This window comes from Calypte anna, chromosome 5 (genome assembly GCF_003957555.1).
Source record: "Calypte anna isolate BGI_N300 chromosome 5, bCalAnn1_v1.p, whole genome shotgun sequence".
Taxonomy (NCBI): domain Eukaryota; kingdom Metazoa; phylum Chordata; class Aves; order Apodiformes; family Trochilidae; genus Calypte; species Calypte anna.
In genome coordinates, this window is record NC_044250.1 from 13,147,558 (window position 1) to 13,166,035 (window position 18,478).

The 18,478-nt window shown below is 49.4% G+C and overlaps 1 protein-coding gene across 1 annotated transcript in view; it reads right to left on the reverse strand.

Moving 5' to 3' along the window:
* Positions 1–18,478, reverse strand: part of CD81 (CD81 molecule) — a 35,125-nt gene that overhangs the window by 16,145 nt on the left and 502 nt on the right. The window contains exon 2 of the mRNA XM_030451353.1: positions 8,141–8,255. Coding sequence (XP_030307213.1) covers positions 8,141–8,255 — 115 coding nt within the window. The remainder of the gene's footprint in view (positions 1–8,140; positions 8,256–18,478) is intronic.

The following is an 18,478-nucleotide window of genomic DNA, read 5'->3' on the forward strand; positions in this document are numbered from 1 at the left end:
CCAGCTCCGTTCCCAGGCACAAACAAGTGGCTGTTGTGGAGCTGCCTTTTGTTACCAGAGCACTCCAGCCTCCTGGGAAGCAACAGAGTGAGGACTCTGCTCCAGAGTTTATTTAAAAACAAGTACAAAACATTGACTGCAACAACAGCATCTTGGAAGGTGACTGCTAGGGGTGTTTCTCCATGGAAATGCCACGCTGAGGTCTGGAAAAGCAACCTAAGCACCCAACCACATGCGTTGGGTGGTGTCTGTTTTCCCACACCCATCCTTCCCCCTCCAGGGATGGTGCTGGGTGGGGGGGGAAGGGGAAAGGGGGAGACTGTCTGGCTCCAGACAGCTGGGGGGCTACTTCATGGCAATCACAGCCCAGATGGGAAGGACCAAGCCCTCTTCCCAGAAAGCAGCCTGACACATCTTAGTTTTCACTCTTGGCAGAGCACGGGGATGACAGGCAGCATGGCTTTAGGGCTCTGTCTGTGAGAAAGGCACCTGTCATGCCCATCCTGAATGGCACATTCTCTGCTTAAATCCAGAGGAGACTTCTCCCCAGCCCAAGGCTCCTTGTTATTTAAGCATCAGAGATGGGGTTAAGTCCTATCCAGGAGGGGAAACTTCTCAGCCAGGCAGCATCCGCTCCTTCAGGGCTCCACCCAAATTCTGGTGAGCAACACACCAGCTGCCTTCCCCTGCTCATTAGCATTGGAGCTTTCTCAGGGGTTTTAAACCAAGTAATGCTGCTTGCCATAACCCAAAAATAAGATGAGAGAGGCCTAAAATGCAAACCACAGAGCTTATTCATGCTGCTCCATCCAATGGCAGCATGGGGAGAACCCTGGGGACAACCAGAGTGGTTGCAAACAGGGACAGCGAGCAAACCATCTCTGGGGACCATCTCAAGGTACCAATATGCCAAGACATCCTTGAGCAACCCCACGCTGTGGTTTTTAATCCCAGGGCAGAGTTCTTAGGTCAGGCAGCAGAGAAGTGTGATGCTACAGCTGGCACCCATGAAAGCAAACCCTGAAGTGCTCTGTCTTTGAGTTGGGAAAGTCACAGGAGCACATGAGGGGACAGGAGCTGTCAATACTGCCTGGAGTCCTTTTGTCTTCCTTTTGAGATGGAGCCTTGAAACAGAAAGCTTTAGGAAAGAGAGCCAGCAAGCCTTAGTTTTGCTTCCTTGTTACAGAGAGATTCAGAGCCCCATCTGAAATCAAAGCAGGAGCACAGCAGCTGCCACAGGATTTCTGCTCAAGAGCATCAGGATGTAACTCATCAGAAAAAGCAGCAGCAATGGACCAAACATCATCCCCTTTCCCTGATATAACCAAGGCACGTGCTGCTTTGGGATGCAGGGATCCCCTAAAGCTTTAACCACATGGAAAGCCCCTGAATATCCAAGCTAGGGGATGGACAGGCACTGCACTGGAACTTCTCTCTGGATGGTGCTGAGTGGGAAAGAAAACAAAGCAGCCAAGAGGCCAGCTTGGCTCCCAGCTCACACAGATGAGTGGCCATGGAGTGTCCTTTGCCTCCAGGGCAGGTAGGAAGCAGGATGCAGGGAAGGGAGAGGGAAAGGCAGGATTCACTGGCAGTACTCTGTATTAACCAGGGTTGTAAAACCCATGTCCTGACCTTTTAGAAGTTAAAAAAAAAAAAAAAAAAAAAAAGGTAGAAAAAACACACTTTAAAAAAAAAAAAAGGAAATAATGAAAAATCAAGAGAGGAACAAGCACAGCAGAGTCCCTCTAAACCAAGAAGGGAGCAGGCCAGCCCCACCATCCCCATGGGCATCCCCAGGCAGCACCAGAAACACCTCTCTCTTATTTTGCTCCTTCCCTTGCAGCTTTAACTCATTAAGCTAATGGAAGCCACTCTCTTCCCCCGGGTCACCATGGAAATGTTTCAAAAAGAAAAAAAAAAACCCCAAACAAACCAAAAAACAAAACAAACCCCCCAAAAACCAACAAACAAAAACCCAAAAACCCCACAAGACCTACCCACCACCCCCCCCCAGCACCACCCCATGCATCCCAGGAAGCCTGGGCAGCTCTCCAAGCCATGCCTGCCCTCCCCATGGGATGAGCTTTAAAAAGGGGCTGAGAGCAGAGGAAAGAGAGATTTTTGTGTTTACTCTCCCAGCAGACAGACTCCCAGGGGGAAATTCTGCAGATCCAGGAGGTTTTTTAAGTTTTTTTAAGGAAAGGGAGGGCTCTGCTGCCTTCTCTGCTCCTGGCCTGGAGATGCTGCAGGGAGAGGTGGTACCATCAGAGGGTGATGGGAGGGGGACTCCTTCCAACCCTACATCACCACTTTTGGAAGAACAACCAAAAGATTTGGCCATGACATCCTTCCTGGGGGTGGGATACAGGCAGGGAGTGGAAACTCCTTCCAGGATGGGGTGAGAGGAGGAAAGAGGTGGCTCCAGCAGTCAGCCAGGGGGGTAAGGGCTCCTGGATGTGTCTGCCTGTCTGGTGTAATTGGCTCAGGGCAAGAGCAGAAAGAAAAGGAAAAAAAAAAAAAGTTTTCTGGAAGATGACAAACTGGGAAGTCCCTCTGTTCCTCTCCACCCCCCTTCTGAAGAAAAACATTGCTGCTCCCTGGCTGCTAATGACTTCCAGATGGAGCAGCAGTGTCACAAAACATGGAGAGCTCTGTGGCTCACATGGGGAGATGATAGGATGTACCCAGCCCTTGCCTGCAAGAACAAGGCAAGAAGGAAGCAAAGGACATCCCTCTGTCAGAACAGAGGTGGGAAAACCCCCAGAACAATGTTCCCATGCCTGCATAGCTCTACCCAAACAGACTCCACAGAGATGCCACAATTTCGGGTGCCAAGATGCCAGAAATCCAAGGATTTCTTGTCTTCTACCCACCCAGGATATGCTGGAAGGAGACTTGAGGTTTGTGACAGCCCTGAGAGCTGGGAGGAACCACACTGCACATCCCAGCACTGGGATGGGTGCTGGTGATGCAGCACAGGAGCCCCAGCCTGGAATGTGCTGGCCCAGCCTCCAACACTTGAGGCTGACAGAGCCCAAAACCTGCTGGAGAATTTCTTGTGGACATTGCATGGCAATTTTTCAAAGGAAAAACTGTCAAAGTGATGGGCAGAAGCAGCCACCTTTGGCACAGGTCCTCATAGCCAGCAAGGGGGGGAAAAAAGGAGGAAGACAACTACATATCTATAGTCCCCTAGATCTGAACCCAGAAATAACCTGATGGCAGAAATCTATGGCCTTAAGTCATAACCAGTTGAGTCTGCAGAGGAAATAAATCACAGGAGTTGGTCACAGTGATGGTAAACTGAAATCACTGTTTGGGTTTTTTAATAGAAATTGGGTTCTATGATAAGAACACCCAGATAAGGATTGTATTGCCAGCTATCTGGTGCAAGCCAGACACTCAAAGGGAAGTACTGACAAAATGTTTTCACTCCAAAGTATTATTTTTAAAAGAATTCCACTATTACTCAAGTGGTTGATCTGGCAGTGATTAGAGGAAAATGTAGAACCAGGAAATCTCAGCCTTTTTTTATTTTTTTCCCTTTAAAGGACTAAATAATTAAATTATCCTTAACTACAAGTTTATTTCCAAGAGAGAAAAATGCATGTACCTCTTACTTAAAAAAAAACAACAACGCAAACACATGTATAAGTGTTATTTTTAAACCACCCACTGCTCTCACTGTCATGCAAAGTTTGGTTTCCTCTCCCAAGCATGCAAGCCAGGCCACAGCTCACATCTCTGCCCCTAAGGCACACAGAGCCTTGGGGAACTGAGCACAAATGGGATGAGAGAAGAGCCCAGGGCTGACCCAGCATCTGCAGGGATTGCTGCAGCACCACGTGAAAAAACCCTTTCTTTTTTGGCTCAAGTGTTTACTACAGGTCCCAGAGATCAGGACTCTTGGACCCTTCTTTGGCCTTTTCAGTCCAAGTTTAGCAAAAGATGTGCTGCTGGCTCTAACCCCACGATGGACAGAAGTTGTCACCACCTTTAAAAGCTGGCTCTTATTTCCTGAGGGATGGAGACAGGGATGGGAGCATGAAAAGAAACAAAGAATTCCCCTGCTCTCTGCACTACTGGTTTCCAGTGCTTTTCCAACACACTGAAGCTCAACCCTCTCTGCAACAAAAACCACCCCTCTAAAAACCTGGAAATCTTATTTTTTTGTGCAAGCCTGCCCTGAAAAGGCTAAGTAAGAAAAAAGCTGCTTCTAAGCTTGTTTGGATGACAAACTGGGATGCTCTGCACTGCTGTCCACACCTGGGACCCATCAAGAGCATCCAAAGCATCCTCATATGCCATGGGAGGAAGCTCAGGCAGGCATCCCAATCCCTATCCATGGATGCACACATCAGTTCCTCCTCTCTGTGAGGGGTCAGACCCCCCTGAGGCTGGCAGAAACTTCAGGACAGGCTTTCAAAAAACTAGGAGGAGACCCAGGAAAGCTGATGGATGCCACACTGATCCCAGGGATGAGTGTGCAGATGTGACTGTGCTGCAGACTCAGCCATGTGCTCGTTGCTGAGAAAGACTTCAAAGCAGCCCTGGGCTTCCTGGCCTGCTCCTTCCAGCCCAGTCTACATTAAAAAAAACAAAACAAAACAGCTTGAACTCATTCTCAGCACAGAAATGATCATCCAGGCTGTATTTATCTGGAGCAGGATGGAGAAGAGTGGGAATGCACCTCTACCCAAAAGAGCACTGGTCCCATTGTGCTCTGGGGAGGAGACATTGGCCAGCAGAGAATTTACTAATAAACCCCACAAAAAAACCCTTCACAGAAGCAATGTCAGTGCTCTCCTCACCCCCAAAGCTGCACAGAAAACCCCAGCCCAGCTCTGGATTCCTTTGCACACTTTTCCTGACTCTGGCCCCATTCCCAGGCCATGCTAATCAGAGCCACGGGTCGTGTCCCCCTGTCACTTGCTGTGGGCAGCTGGAGACAGATTTCCTATTTTGGGTCTGGCAGGAGAGAGCAAATCCCAGCTCATCCAGCTGCCACATCCTGTTCCAGCACCCAGGCAGCCTGGCAAGGGGGGAAATGTGAAATCCAGAGATGGGGACTGAAGGTAAACAAGAGCCACAGCTTCTGTCTCCACCCTGCTGAAAGCATCTCACCTACAGCTCCAGACATCACAAAACCCAAATCCTTGAAGGATTTCCCCTAACACATCATCTTCACCATCATCCCACTGAGATGGGGTAAATGCTCTTGCCTGGTCAAGACCCCCAGGGGTTTTTAAAACCAGTGACAACACAGCAGCAACTTCTTGTGGAGAGACCAGACCAGTCCATTTCGCACTGGTACCCACAGAAATGGAGCATCCCAGCATCCCAGCCTTTTCCCCGCAGGCTCCCATAGCTCATTGAACCACAGGGTGGGGTTTGGGGGTTTTTTTTGTTTAAAAAAGGTACTTTATGTCAATAAATATTTAAAAAACAGAAAAGCAGTTAGCATCCAACTTGCTTATCAATGCCTTTAGCTATTCTGAAGGATGATTTCTGACCTGTTAGTAATACACTGCCTGGCCTCCAGACACAAAGGGCACTTCAGACTCATTGGGCAAGAAGCAAGAAGAATTTTAACTTTTCCACTACAAATGAAGCAAATAAATGCATGGTAGACCACAAGCCTAGCTCAGATGAAGAGCAAGCATTTCCTCTTGCAGTCACAAAAGCAGAAAATCAGTGCTCCAACTATCCCCATCCCTGATCCTTGCAGCACCAGAGTGCTTAAGCTGCCATTTGCCACAGCATTGGGTCCAGAGCCAAAATGGAAGTGCCAAAAGCCTGGGCTGTAACAAGTGGTTAGGAGAATCAGATAGTTTGCAAGATATGCTGAGGAAAAGCCCACAAAAAAAAAAAAAAAGAGGTTGTTTCATACCCTCCCAAGCCAGCCCACAACCCAACTCTTTGGCTGCAGTGCCAAATACCTTGTGGGAAAGCCCAGCCCCAGGAGCTCTCTCCTCCTGGGCTGGATGGGGGAGCAGGGGATCTTTGAGGGCTGCAAGACCTCTGGCTGCCTGTGGCCAGCTGGTTGTAGGGAAAAAAAAAAAAAAAAAAAATCAAAGCAAGGACTGCTCCTCTCCTCCTGCTCCCTTGCAGAGCTGGGGAAAGGAACCAAGGAACCCAAGCAGCTCCCCCCTTGCTGGCAGAAAATTCTGCAGTGGGGAAAGCTTGATCTGCAAATGAGATCTGCAACCAAGAGACCTGAGCTTGCTGGGCTGCAAACCTGCTTTATTTCTCAGGAGAAATATTTATTTATTTCTGCCTTCAACAGGCTGAATAAGCATCACACCCCCAGCACCCTGGTAGCTGCCTGCATCCCTGCATCCTCCCTCTCCCACTCCCCCAGTGCCAACAAATCCCACACCCCAACCTTAATTATTTTCCTCTTAATTAATTAAGACTTAAAAGTCTTCATTATTTTTCCTCTCCTGCAACACAGACACCTGGGATAACACTCTTCAAACAAAACAGCTCCAACTCTGGGACAGGGAAGAAGACATAAAAAGAAAAGACACCAAAGTGCTGCTTTCCCACTCCTCCTCCTCACCAAATCCAAGCCCCACAGTGCACATTCTTTTTTTTTCCTCCTCCAACAGCTTTTATTCCTTCCCCCCCTGTCCTGCAGCCCCATGACAAAGTCTAGCTGGCCTTTAAAAGTCTCCTGACAGATCCTGGGACCAGTGCCCTGTGCCAGACACTAAAAAGGGGTTTGCAAGGGGAAAATAAAACCCTCCAGGTCTGGAGGCCAGCTCCAGAGAGGTTCTCATTCCCAAAGCAGGAACATCGTGTGCATGTGGATGTTGGATGCCAGAGAAGAAAAAGGAGGGAGAGTTGGTTGGCAAGGGGGTTTGGGGAAGGAGAGGGAAAAAAGAAAAAGCAGAAAGCAAGCTCAGCCTTCAGACTCCAGAGGACTGGCTGGGAGAGGCAGCAGCTGAAATAAACGCTCTGCTGTTATTACTGCATGGAAATTACAGCTGCCAAAAGGAATCCAGGCCGGTCTGTTGCTGAATATAACTTTAAAAAGACAGCCAGCCTGAAATCCCAGCCTGTTCATGGCTGTCAGAAAAGTCAGGGCAGTGGTGGGACCCATGGTCCACTCCACATTGCCTTCTAAACAGCAAAGGGCAAGGACAAAGATGAAACAATGATGGGCAGAAGATCAAAGGATGCCCAACAGGTGGGAAGGGAGGACTCAGCTCCCATGCTCCTGGTCTGGGGAGAAATGTGTTAAATAGGGAGATCCCAGTTGCTGGCACAACAAGAAAGAGGGAGGTGTTTGGGCTGGTTCCTGGAAAGTGTTTAACTTTTTAAAGTGTTCCTTTTTTCCTTTTTAAAATTGAGAATCTACAAAGGCAAAAAAAAAAAGGCTATAAATACAGCTCTGGGTGTGAGGCAGGAGAGGGGAGACAGTGAGAAAGGAAACCCCACCACTATTTACAGCAGGAGCATCCAGTGTAACCATGATGAGAAAGGCTTGGGGGATGCTGCTTTGTGGGCAAGCAGGGAAAACCCAAGTAAAATCCTCTCCAGAAGAGAACTTCAGCTACAGGTGAGAACAGGACACTGGATTAGATGGGTCCTCACCACAGTGCCAGCAGCCTTGCACCCTGAGCTGGCCCCTGCCTGGCAGCAGCTCCCCCTTGCCCACAAGGAATCCTTGGAGAATGGGGCAAAACCAGGGGTTTTCATCTTCCAGCAAGCCATGCTGTCAATTTAATAAAAATCATGCTGAGCTTAACCATGACTGACAGAGGCTCCACTTGCTCCTCCTGGAGAACATGAGTCAGGAGCACACCAAGCTTCCCTTCCCACTGCCCCTCTTGGCTGCTGCTACATCCTTTTGGGTAGGAAATCAAACAATCTGCCAAAAAAGTTCCCTCTCTGTCCCCAAATGTGGTCCTGGGGAGGCTGCAGTGGAGAACAGCACCAGAGAAACCCCACTGACACTGCAGCACTTTCAGCCCCCCCATCATTTAATGAAGGCTTTGCCTGGCATGGCAGGGGTTATTATTATTAATGCAGCCTCCTTGCTGCTCACCTGGAGCCTTCTGCCCTGGTTCTGGGCACGCTGAAGTCCACCCTGGGGCATGGCACAACCACATCCCTACCCCCCAGACCTACTTACCCACGTAGAAGGTGTTGGGGGCCTGTTTGTCCCCCAGCTGCAGGTAGAGGATATTCGTCGTCTGCGAGTCATGCCGGAGCCACAGGGCCACTCCCAGGATGATGCCTCCAGCCAGCTGGGGAAAAAACACAGGGAAGCAGAGGTTACCCACTGCTCTGGTCATGCCAGACCCAGCAGGGCAGTTTTCAGGTGGGAGGGAGCAGAAGGTTTACTCTTCATCCTTCCCTGCTCGTTTCATCATCACCCCAACATCCCAGCCCTGCAATCTGCTTTGTGCCCCACACCACAGCACCCACTCACAGGGGCACCCAAAACACCTCCAACTCCCCCAAAACACACAGCTGATGATGGCTGCATCTTAGCACAGTGTTTAGGAACACACAGATGACTGAGAAACCACACTCAGTGGGACCTGGCAACGTTTCCAGCAGCACATTTGTGTCCTGTCCCATTAATCCCCTCCCTGTGGGTCTTGGGGATGTCCCACGTTGGGAGGGGACAGGCAAGGATTCACCCCAGCTGCCTTTGCAGCATCACTTTAAGATTTCAGTCTTCTTCCAAGGTGTCTCAGGTCCCACAGTAATCACCATCACTTCCACTGCTCAGTTCATTGCCCATAAGATTTCAAAATGTGATTGGAAAAAAAAAAAAAAAAAGAAAAATCAGAATGCAGGGCCCTGTGGGTGGGCTGTGAGCAGGGACTCTGCTCTCTCACTCTTAGGGCATTCAGACATGCATGACCAAGCCCTCAGGGCAAGGATAAGAACATGTTTCTAACATGGGAGATGTTCTGTGTATGAAGCAGGAACCCAACTTTGCCACTGGAATATTTATGTCTGAATAATGGGAAGTTTTATCACTGACATCCTCATTTTTCACTTCCAGGGAGGGGTGAGGAATGGCAGCCAAGGACAGGAGCAGATCAGAGGCACTGCAGCCAGGAAGGTGTCACTGAAAGGAACTTGAGCCACAGCATGTCCAGCAGGACTGGATTCTCTATTATATCCCCTCTTCCATTTAAAGCCATGAGACAGACAGGAAAAATTAGCACACATATGAAAAAAAACCAAAACAACACAAACCCAAAAGAATTCAGTATCACTTCTAAGAAGTGGCTGTTCAAACACTGACTTTTAGGCTCCTAAATCCTTGAAGCCATTCAGCTTAAAAAAAAAAAAAAAAAAAAAAAAGAAGATAACAATCAAAAAATACAGAGGGGAAAACATGATTTTTTTTTTCCAGAGGGTCTGAGTCAGGTCAGCTACAGGCATTGGAGGCACCATGAAAGCCACATTAAAAAAAGGTTTGTTCAGTAGAAGTTCAAAGTCTCCAATTGTGAAAGTACAGCAGAGCCTTGGTGAACAAACAAGGACTGGGATCTGCCAGAGAGGCTGCTGGTGGGAGGTCACCTGGTGTTTCTTCTCCTTGCTCATTCCTGCAGATCCCAGCCAAGAGATATTTACAGGGATCATAGAATCATAGAATTAGCCGGGTTGGAAGGGACCTCAGAGATCATCTAGTCCAACCCTTGACCCACCGGAGCAGTTGCTAGACCATGGCACTGAGTGCCACATCCAGTCTTTTTTTAAATGTCTCCAGGGACGGAGAATCTACCACCTCACCGGGCAGTCCATTCCATAGCCTGATCACCCTCTCCGTGAAGAAATTCTTTCTAATATTTAACCTAAACCTCCCCTGGCACAACTTAAGACTGTGTCCTCTTGTCTTGTTGAAGGTCGTCTGTGATGCCACCAGAGCTGGGACAAAACCACCCAATCTGTGCAGAACCCACGGGCCGAGCTGACCCTGGGGCTTTTCCACTCACTTGAGGGAGAAAATCCACACCAGGTCCTTGGAGAGGCAGGGATGATTTTGTCAGCCTTTGCCCAATTTGTCACCAAACCAAGCAGCTTTTAAACACTTTTCTCCCACAGCAAGCAAGGCAACTTCCCTGCTGGCACAGTCCCTCATTCCTCTGGCACTTGGGAGAGCCCAAGGTCCTTCAAACCCTGCCTACAGAGGAAAGTCAAAAAGCCAGCCTGTGCTCAACTCCAGCTCCAAATAAGGCAGCTTCAGGCTTTGCAGAAAGTTACCCAAATCCAGCCTGCTATGGTTTGTTCATTGTCTGAGCCCACGTGTATTCTCTCAGGAGAAGCAGAACATCCCAAAATGAATCAGTGCCACTCCTAAAGCAAAGGTCTCAGTGACTCCAAGGGTAGAAGAGATCCTGAGGATGATTTGGGTTTCTGTGCTGGCTGCGACAAAGTTAAAAAAAGGCTGCAACACTTTTTTTGGTTTGGTTTTCCCCCTCCAGGAAAATATTGCTGTGACTCTACACCCAGCAGTACCCAGCCCAGCATCTTCTGCCATCCATGGAGAGGTTGGGGCAACACCAACACCAGGAGGAGCAGGAGCTGCTTTCCAATCAAACTTGCCCATCACAGAAACAAAAGCAAGCTGCAAGCTACCCTCAAAATATTTCCTAATACTTTGGGAGTGTGAGGTGAAGGGACAGAGCCTCTTCTGACTCATCAGACCCACCCCCAGCACTGAACCATCACCACATGTTCCCGGTTCCAGTCTGACTGTGCCCCAGGAACACCCTGTGACTCCCCTGCCCCATCTGACTCCTTTTGCTTTTACAACAGAGCACAGAGAACTTTTGAATGGAAGTTTTAATCTTGTTGGATTTCTTAAGAGAATGCAATGTTCCTTTACTAATGAGAACAGGGTTTAGGCTCTGATGAGCAACTTTTTCCATGAAAAGCATATATCCTTCCACCATCAAAAAGCATCAGTCATACTTAAGGCATCTTTCTTCCCAAAGGAAAGACAAAAAGAAGGAGAAAACCTCACCAGCTTCCCACAGCAACCCTGCCCTCTGCCCTTTACTTGGGATAACCTCATTTTGAATACAGCAGCCTGTTCCAGGTATAAGCTTGGTGTTTTCTTCCCTCCCCATCCTACAGCCACCACTGTTTGCCAACACAAGAGCCAGAAGAGCTCCAAACAGAGGTAGAGGCCACTGAAAAAAAGCAGCTGGTCAGATTCAGAGCATCCAAACTGTTTCCCAGCAGTTTAAATGCCTCTAACTTCCTAGGCTGCTTTTACACCCTTGCATTCTGCTTTGTGCTGGAGTGTTTTAAGTTTCCATTCTGCTGCCTTCCCCTTCTGAACTCTCCTATGTCTTTGTTTAAATTTAAAACAGAAAAAAAAAAAAATATATATCCTGCAGACACCCCCCTCCAAAACCCCAGAGTAAACAATCCCTTGATGAAAATAACACCCTCTCCATCTTCCCCTGGCCCCTTCAAAAATCCAGCACCCAGTCCATGGCATACACTGTGCCACATCACTAATGGCCCTCAGTATGGGGCCGGCTCTGGAAATCACACCCCAAGCAGCCCAGCAGAGGCAGCATTGCAGGCTCCAGCTTTTCCTCTTTACCACTTTTCCAGCTTCCAGAGATTTATTGCTTCTTTCACAGACAGCCAGACTTTTCCAGCTGGATCCAGCCTGCCCAAGCCTCACTTTTCTCAGCAGTGCAGTTCCTGCTTGGCGTGGCAGGTAGAAGCCCCCATCTGATGCTGGCCCAGGGGAGGAAAAAGGTAACCAACCCTCTGAGAGGTGACGGGATGGTTCCCTACACGATGATGGGGTATCACCACCTGAGTTTCCTGGTGATGGTGGGTGCACAGCCCTGCCCCATCCACCATCCCTCTTGGATTGACCCTGATGTGTCATTCACCCTCAGATTTCCCAGATCCAGCTACAGGGCAAGGGAACAAGCCTGGCTTTCAAAGCTCAGTCAGTTCTCCCCCTCCCCACAAATTCCCAGGATTTAGGGGTGCAAGGAATAGCCCTGTTCTCCCCTTTAATGTGAGGCATCACCCCACATCTGAGCTGCCTCTACCTTCACCTGCTGCACCCCAGACACTCTCATCCCAGGATGTGCATCACCCCCATTCCTTCTGCTACCCCCAGCCCTTTTCCTGCTCCCTTCCCTCTATCTTTCTCTGAAATAGGTTTCCTGGCAGAGAGGAGGAGGAGGAGGAGGAAGACGTCCTGGCTCCAGAGCAGCTTGCAAGGCATGCCAAAGCAAAGCAGACATCCTGCAGCCCAAGCTGGGGGAGGAGGGAAGCAGAGGTGCCAGCAGTTTCACAATGCTGTATTTTTAGCAGCAGGGCTGCTTCCCGTGGCCACAGAGGGTCCCTGCCACTGGGATGCTGCTCCCTACCCCCTCCTGCAAAGCCACCACCAGCACAGCCTGTGCCACAAAGCCTGGGAAATACCACGGTGACTTACAAGGAGTAGGATGCTGCCAAGGAAACTTCATGGATTTTTAGGTGGTTTATGATTTGAGTTGATGACAAGGCATATTTAACAGGTTTTCACACTACACAGGCTTGAGGCTTCCTATCACCTTTCCATCACACCACCTGGAAGCTGAGCCCTTTGAAGGGATGGCACCCAGACCCCACTTGGGGGATCCAACTGGGGCTCCCCATGGCTCAAAATGGAGTAAAACCAAATCCCCCTCCTTTTAGGCATGGGGAAACCAGGGCACAAAGGATAGAAACAGCTTGGCAAAGGTGAAGCATCTTGCCATACAAGAAGCCCACCCCACAGCCAGGAATGAACTCTTAATTGGAGGTTGAATGCTTTGCTCCCAGGCCAGCAGATCCCCTATTTTCCAACATGAGAAAATAATGAAACCTTGCTCTGCTGCTGCACCCAGTGTGATTGGGGGCAAAAGTGTGGAACCAGAGATTCATAACTTGATGAAAACGACCTTTGGAAGAGCAATACCAGCCCTTGCAAGCTGAGTGCTAGGACCTGACTGCCTCTGCACCACCATCTCAAGCATGGAGACAGGCAAGAGAGAAACACAGGGACATTGGCAGTAGAAATACATGGCCGAGCAGCACCCATCTGGCTTTGTGTCATGGTGGGACTTCATTCCAAAAATTCACTTCAAATTTTAAGGCAAGAAGCACTACAGATGCTGCTTGTGATGCCCTGGAGCACCCAGACATCAAGATTCTTGCAAGGCTGCTTTGTTGGTTTTTGGTTTTGTTTTCTGGTTTGGTTTTTTTTTTTTGGAGGAGGAGTAAGCAGGGGAAGTGGTTGAAGGTTGACAGACACAAAAGATAAAAGGGCATTTGAGAAAAAAACCCCTGTGCTCTGCTGCCTGCAGCCCCTGCCCTGCTCCCAGCAGCAGCTATTCATAGACCTGCTGGCCAGGCCCAAAATTCTCTGCTGGTGCCTATAGTTACCAGCCCCACAACACTGCAAGGCTTTTCAAAACAAGCTCCAGAGGAACACTCCCAGAAGAACAGCATGCCAGAGGCCAAATAAAGCTTGATGGATAGGAGGAGAGAGGGAATCTGGCACCGAAATCCAGGAGTGGGGTCTTCCTGATGGGGGCTGCACCCTGCCTGCCACAACCTGGACCCTGCTGCAGATAGAAGTATCACCATGGACTGACATCTACCAGCAGGGTTTAACTGCTCTCAGAGGAGAGGAAAACAATTTAAGGCAGTGCTCTAAAATTAATTTGGGCCCATATGTAAGTATTTAGCTATGATGGCAATACAACTGCTTTCCCTTTTGAATAATACAGTGAAAGGCATTTACACAGCACAGGACCAAAGTGTTTCTCAAGGCACGGGCTGACTCTCTTGCAGGAGATAAGCATTAGGGTGGTTGGTAGAATAATCTCAGGAAAACACAGCAATCCCCTCCCCTGCCATCAGCTGCAGCCCAGCCCATTAACTGAACCCACAGGGCAGGGCACCTCTCTCCCCAAAAGCCCTCTTTTAAAGAGCCTTCTGCATGCAGAGACTTCAGAAAATTTGCAAGGAATGGCAGAGCTGTGTTCACTTGTCAGAGAGCCCAGACACCCAACTCAGAGAGCCATCAGCAGGAAAACTTGGGTCTGGGGACTGAGAAAACCTTTCCCTTGCACCCTTGCTTTAAGATTTAGGGTGAAACACTCATGGAAACCTTCCTGTCCCTCATCCCAGGATACTGAACCCAAAGTTGGTGGAAGATGCTGGGCCAGCATCACATCCGTGCTGCTCACAAAGCTCTCTGTGATTCCCAGGAAGACCAACAACCAAAGCCCTGCAGTGGAGCAGCCTGACAGCTATTATAAAAAAAAAAAAAAAAAAAGAAAATCAAACAAAAAAAACCCAAAAGAAAACAAAAAGACAAAAACCTAAAAGCAAAGAAAAGGAAAGGAAAGTAGAGAAAAGAAGAGAAAGAAGAGAAAAGAAGAGAAAAGAAGAGAAAAGAAGAGAAAAGAAGAGAAAAGAAGAGAAAGAAGAGAAAGAAGAGAAAAGAAGAGAAAAGAAGAGAAAAGAAGAGAAAAGAAGAGAAAAGAAGAGAAAAGAAGAGAAGAGAAGAGAAGAGAAGAGAAGAGAAGAGAAGAGAAAAGAAGAGAAGAGAAGAGAAGAGAAGAGAAGAGAAGAAGAGAAGAGAAGAGAAGAGAAGAGAAAGAAGAGAAAAGAAGAGAAAAGAAAAGAAAAGAAAAGAAAGAAAAGAAAAGAAAAGAAAAGAAAAGAAAAGAAAAGAAAAGAAAAGAAAAGAAAAGAAAAAGAAAAGAAAAGAAAAGAAAAGAAAAGAAAAGAAAGAAAAGAAAAGAAGAGAAGAGAAGAGAAGAGAAAAGAAACCAACCCCAAGCTGCTCTGTGCGTCTAGGGAGTTATTTCCAGCCTGTGGTCCTGAGCTGCAAGCAGCATGAACTATCAGCTCTTCTAATCCTCTGTCTAAACCTGCAAACAGCAGTACCCAGCCACCCTCCTGACCACATCAAGAGAGTCATGAGGGATTCAGCAGAATCATCACCACGGGACCATCACAGAAAGGGGCCACTTTCCTCCACCATCACCTCTGGTTACCAAAGCTAACTATGTTCATGCGTGCTGTGTGGACTCCAGGGCACAGCCAACAGATTTTCCAGTGTTGCACAAGAAAAGATTGGACTCCTCCACCCTTTCCCTTCTGATCACCACTGTCTAGACAGACTTATACTTCCACCGTCCCTCTGTTCTTGTCCTTCCTCCTCTTTGCAACACGGCCACACCACATCCCCTCAACACAAGCAAGAGAAAAGAGTTCCACGGTGCCTGGAAAATGGCATTAGGAGTAAGCTCTTCCTTTTAATTAGACACCTCTCTGCTAGGGCAGTCAGCAGTGCTCCAGCCCTGGAAGGCTGCCATGGGCTGTATTAGCTAATACGCTGGGCAATCCTTCTCTGAGCAAGCCAATTTCTCCTTGGTTATGTTTAATTAAATTTTAAAATAGGGCTCTGGCTTCCTTTGGCCTCTCCAGGGACTCTTTGCAGCAGCGGTCAGTTCAGCCCCGCGCACCGAGCTCTGGTATCGGATTCAGATAATTCAGGAGAGGAGTCAAAGTCCAAGAGTCTACTGAGAGTGGGATGAAGAAGCAGCTCCACCTCACTCTGTGCCCAGCCCAGCCCTGCTCAGGGCTCCAGGGTGACCTAGGACTGCCACTGCACCAGCAAAAAAAACACCTTGGTAGGGATGGGGCAGGGAAGTGGAGCATCCCCTCGCCATCGGCCACCCCAAGGTTTCAGGACAAGTTTGCAGCCCAGGAAAGCTTTTGTCTAACCAGCCCTGTGTTTTATTAACCAGGTGAGATCCCCGGGTGCTGCCTGTGGCCACCACACTGTTTTGGTCACTGGATGCTGCTGTGAAACACAGAGGGACCCTTTCTTTCCTGGGACGGACACCTGTTTGAGTGTGTGGTCCATGCAGCTGCTGCTGCTGCTGCTGCTCCCTCCTCAAGGGTCACCCCAGACTGAGAAAGTAACCCCAACAAGCCTGCCATCTTCTTTTCAAGACTGTCAGCATAAAGGAAAAACCACCACAAAAATAAAGTAACAACACAGTATCTAAGGCAGAGAGGGGCTGTCAAGGCATGCCGGGGGAGCTGGCAGCGGGGCTGCCTGTTCCTTTTCAACACAGCAGCTTTGTGAAACTCCCCCTGTGCTGCCATGGGAAGGAAAGGGGGGGAAGCCAGAGGGGTGTCAGTTTATTTACACTCTGGCAGGACCACAGGGCTACTTTAAAAAGTTACCGGAGTTTCCTTCATATTTGTTAACACCCTGAAGGCTGAGAATTGCTTCCTTTCTTCCCCTTGGGCACTGGAATCAGCTCCTGTGCAACACGATGCAGAGCTTGCCAAACTTTGGGCTCTGTCTCCTTCTTGTTTTCATCAACAGTGCCCGAGCTTGGCTGGGTGGAAGGCAAATGAAAAGCATGAGAAGGCAACAAGCGTGAGGAGCCCAGCAGCCTTTGCATGCTAAACAGTTGGCAGAACCACAGGGCTGTGAGTGCCTTGTCTGGCACCGCACTGGGGACAGAGATGGGGTCCTGTCACTGCCCCCCTGCAGCAAAGGTGCTCAGCACTGTGTCCAGGCTTTAAATACCATGTCCTTTATCCCATGTAAAGGATCCTTGTGCTTCTGGGGCAGCTAAGGCATCCTTCCCCAGCTGGGGATGCTACCTGTGTGCACAAACCTAAAATTCCCTTTTGACTGCTGGCTTAAAAAGCAACACAAAAGGGCTAGAAAACCTTGAGACCTGGTGTTTCAACTGCCCTCCAGCTAGCTGGACTCACAGAAAACACTTTTAATTCTAAAAAAGCCCAGGCTCCCCATCTGTACCTCAGGTGGCCCAAGAGGACTGCCTGGAGACAAGCAGAGCACTGGGAGGTGTTTTGGGGAGCTGGTGGCACCCCTCCTTGTGAGAAACACACCAGAAATCCTAACAGGGAAATTAAACTGATCTGCTACTCCTCCTGAAAGCAAAATGCCCCTGAAGAAAAGAGAAGCTGTTGCACTGGGGTGGGGGCAAGCAAGCTTGCTCAGGAGGGGTGGCTGTGCAGAGCTCCCCGCATCCTTCCTGCAGCCCAGGAGACCCTTCCTCCCATGCACCCAACAGCTGCAGCAACAAGAATGGCAGGAAATTGGGACCAGAAGGGAAGAAAACACACCGGTACGAGTGTGATAACTCGGAAGGAACAACACTTCAGAGAAGAGCTTACCCGCCCCCTCCATCCTGCCATTTTAAGGGTGGGGGAAGAGGTTAAAAAAGAACAGCTCCAGAGCTGTCCTGTATTCATCTTGCAGCTGGCAAGGTATCAATTAACACCACTGCTGTCTAGAGCTCCTCATCTCTCCTTTGGTCAGGGTTATACCAAGAAACAAGGTGAAAAGGCCTGAAATCAGGCCAGAAGTGACAGTGCTCACTGCCAGGCAGTAATTAAGCCCTACAGCTCCCTGAGGTGGGGACCTTCCAAGAGCTTGACCATGAACCCCTGGCGAGGAGGCAGCTGGTGGAGGCTCCAGCTGGGCTGAGCAGTTCCTGCTGCCAAGGGGAGGTTTGCTCCGGAAGGCATCGCTTCCCTCACCACCCCTCCAGCCCTCCCTGCTGCAAGCAAACCTTAAGAAAACCTCCAAATTCCTGGTCAATAGAGCAGGGACTCAAACAAGGGGTGCACCCTGACCACGCAAGCAAGTGGTGCTGTGTCTCTGTGGGGTGGGGCTGGGCTTGGTTGTGAGAAAGATGGCATTTTGGGGGATGGCAAGTAGCCTATTCAAGGAATAATAACAATTATAATTTTTTATAACAGCAGCCTGCTTGGGTATATCTCGTTCTGGGTGCTGAAGCCATGAGAGAGCATTTCTTGTCATGCCAGCCCCTTGCTGCCAGAGGGTGTTTCTAAGTGGGACAAGCCCAGTTTTCAGGGAAACCGGGATATGCCACTTTTTGCTAAAAAAAAAAAACCCAAAATCAACAACAACAAAACGCCTGTCTGGATGGATTAATTAATAAGAAACTTTCTCAGGAAAGGCAAAATCTCCAGCCTGGGTAAAATCCACATCCTAAAATAACTTCCCAGGCAGCGATCCCCAGCTCGGACACGACCCAAACGCAGGCATCGAGACCGCCCCCCAACCTGGTACCGGAACCGCCGAGCCCTACCCGCTACCTGGGGCGGGGGGAGCAAACCCAGCCCTCCAAAGCATCCTCATCGCCCCCCCCCCCGGCTCCTCTGCGCTGGAGAGCTGGGCCAGAGCCTCTCCTCCCTTCGCCAGCAGCATCCCTTCCTTTCCCCCCCCCCCAGTTCCATCCGAGCCCCCTCGGATAGCTGAGAAACGGCGCGTTCCCCACCACAGAGCCCCAGCGACAGTGGGGTTGGGAGCGGCAACCCCCGGAGGGGTCCCCGATTTGCTGCGGTCCCCCTTACCCTACCCCATCCCAGCTCTGCCCACCCCGCGGCCGCAAGGCACCCCCCGCCCTTCCGCTGG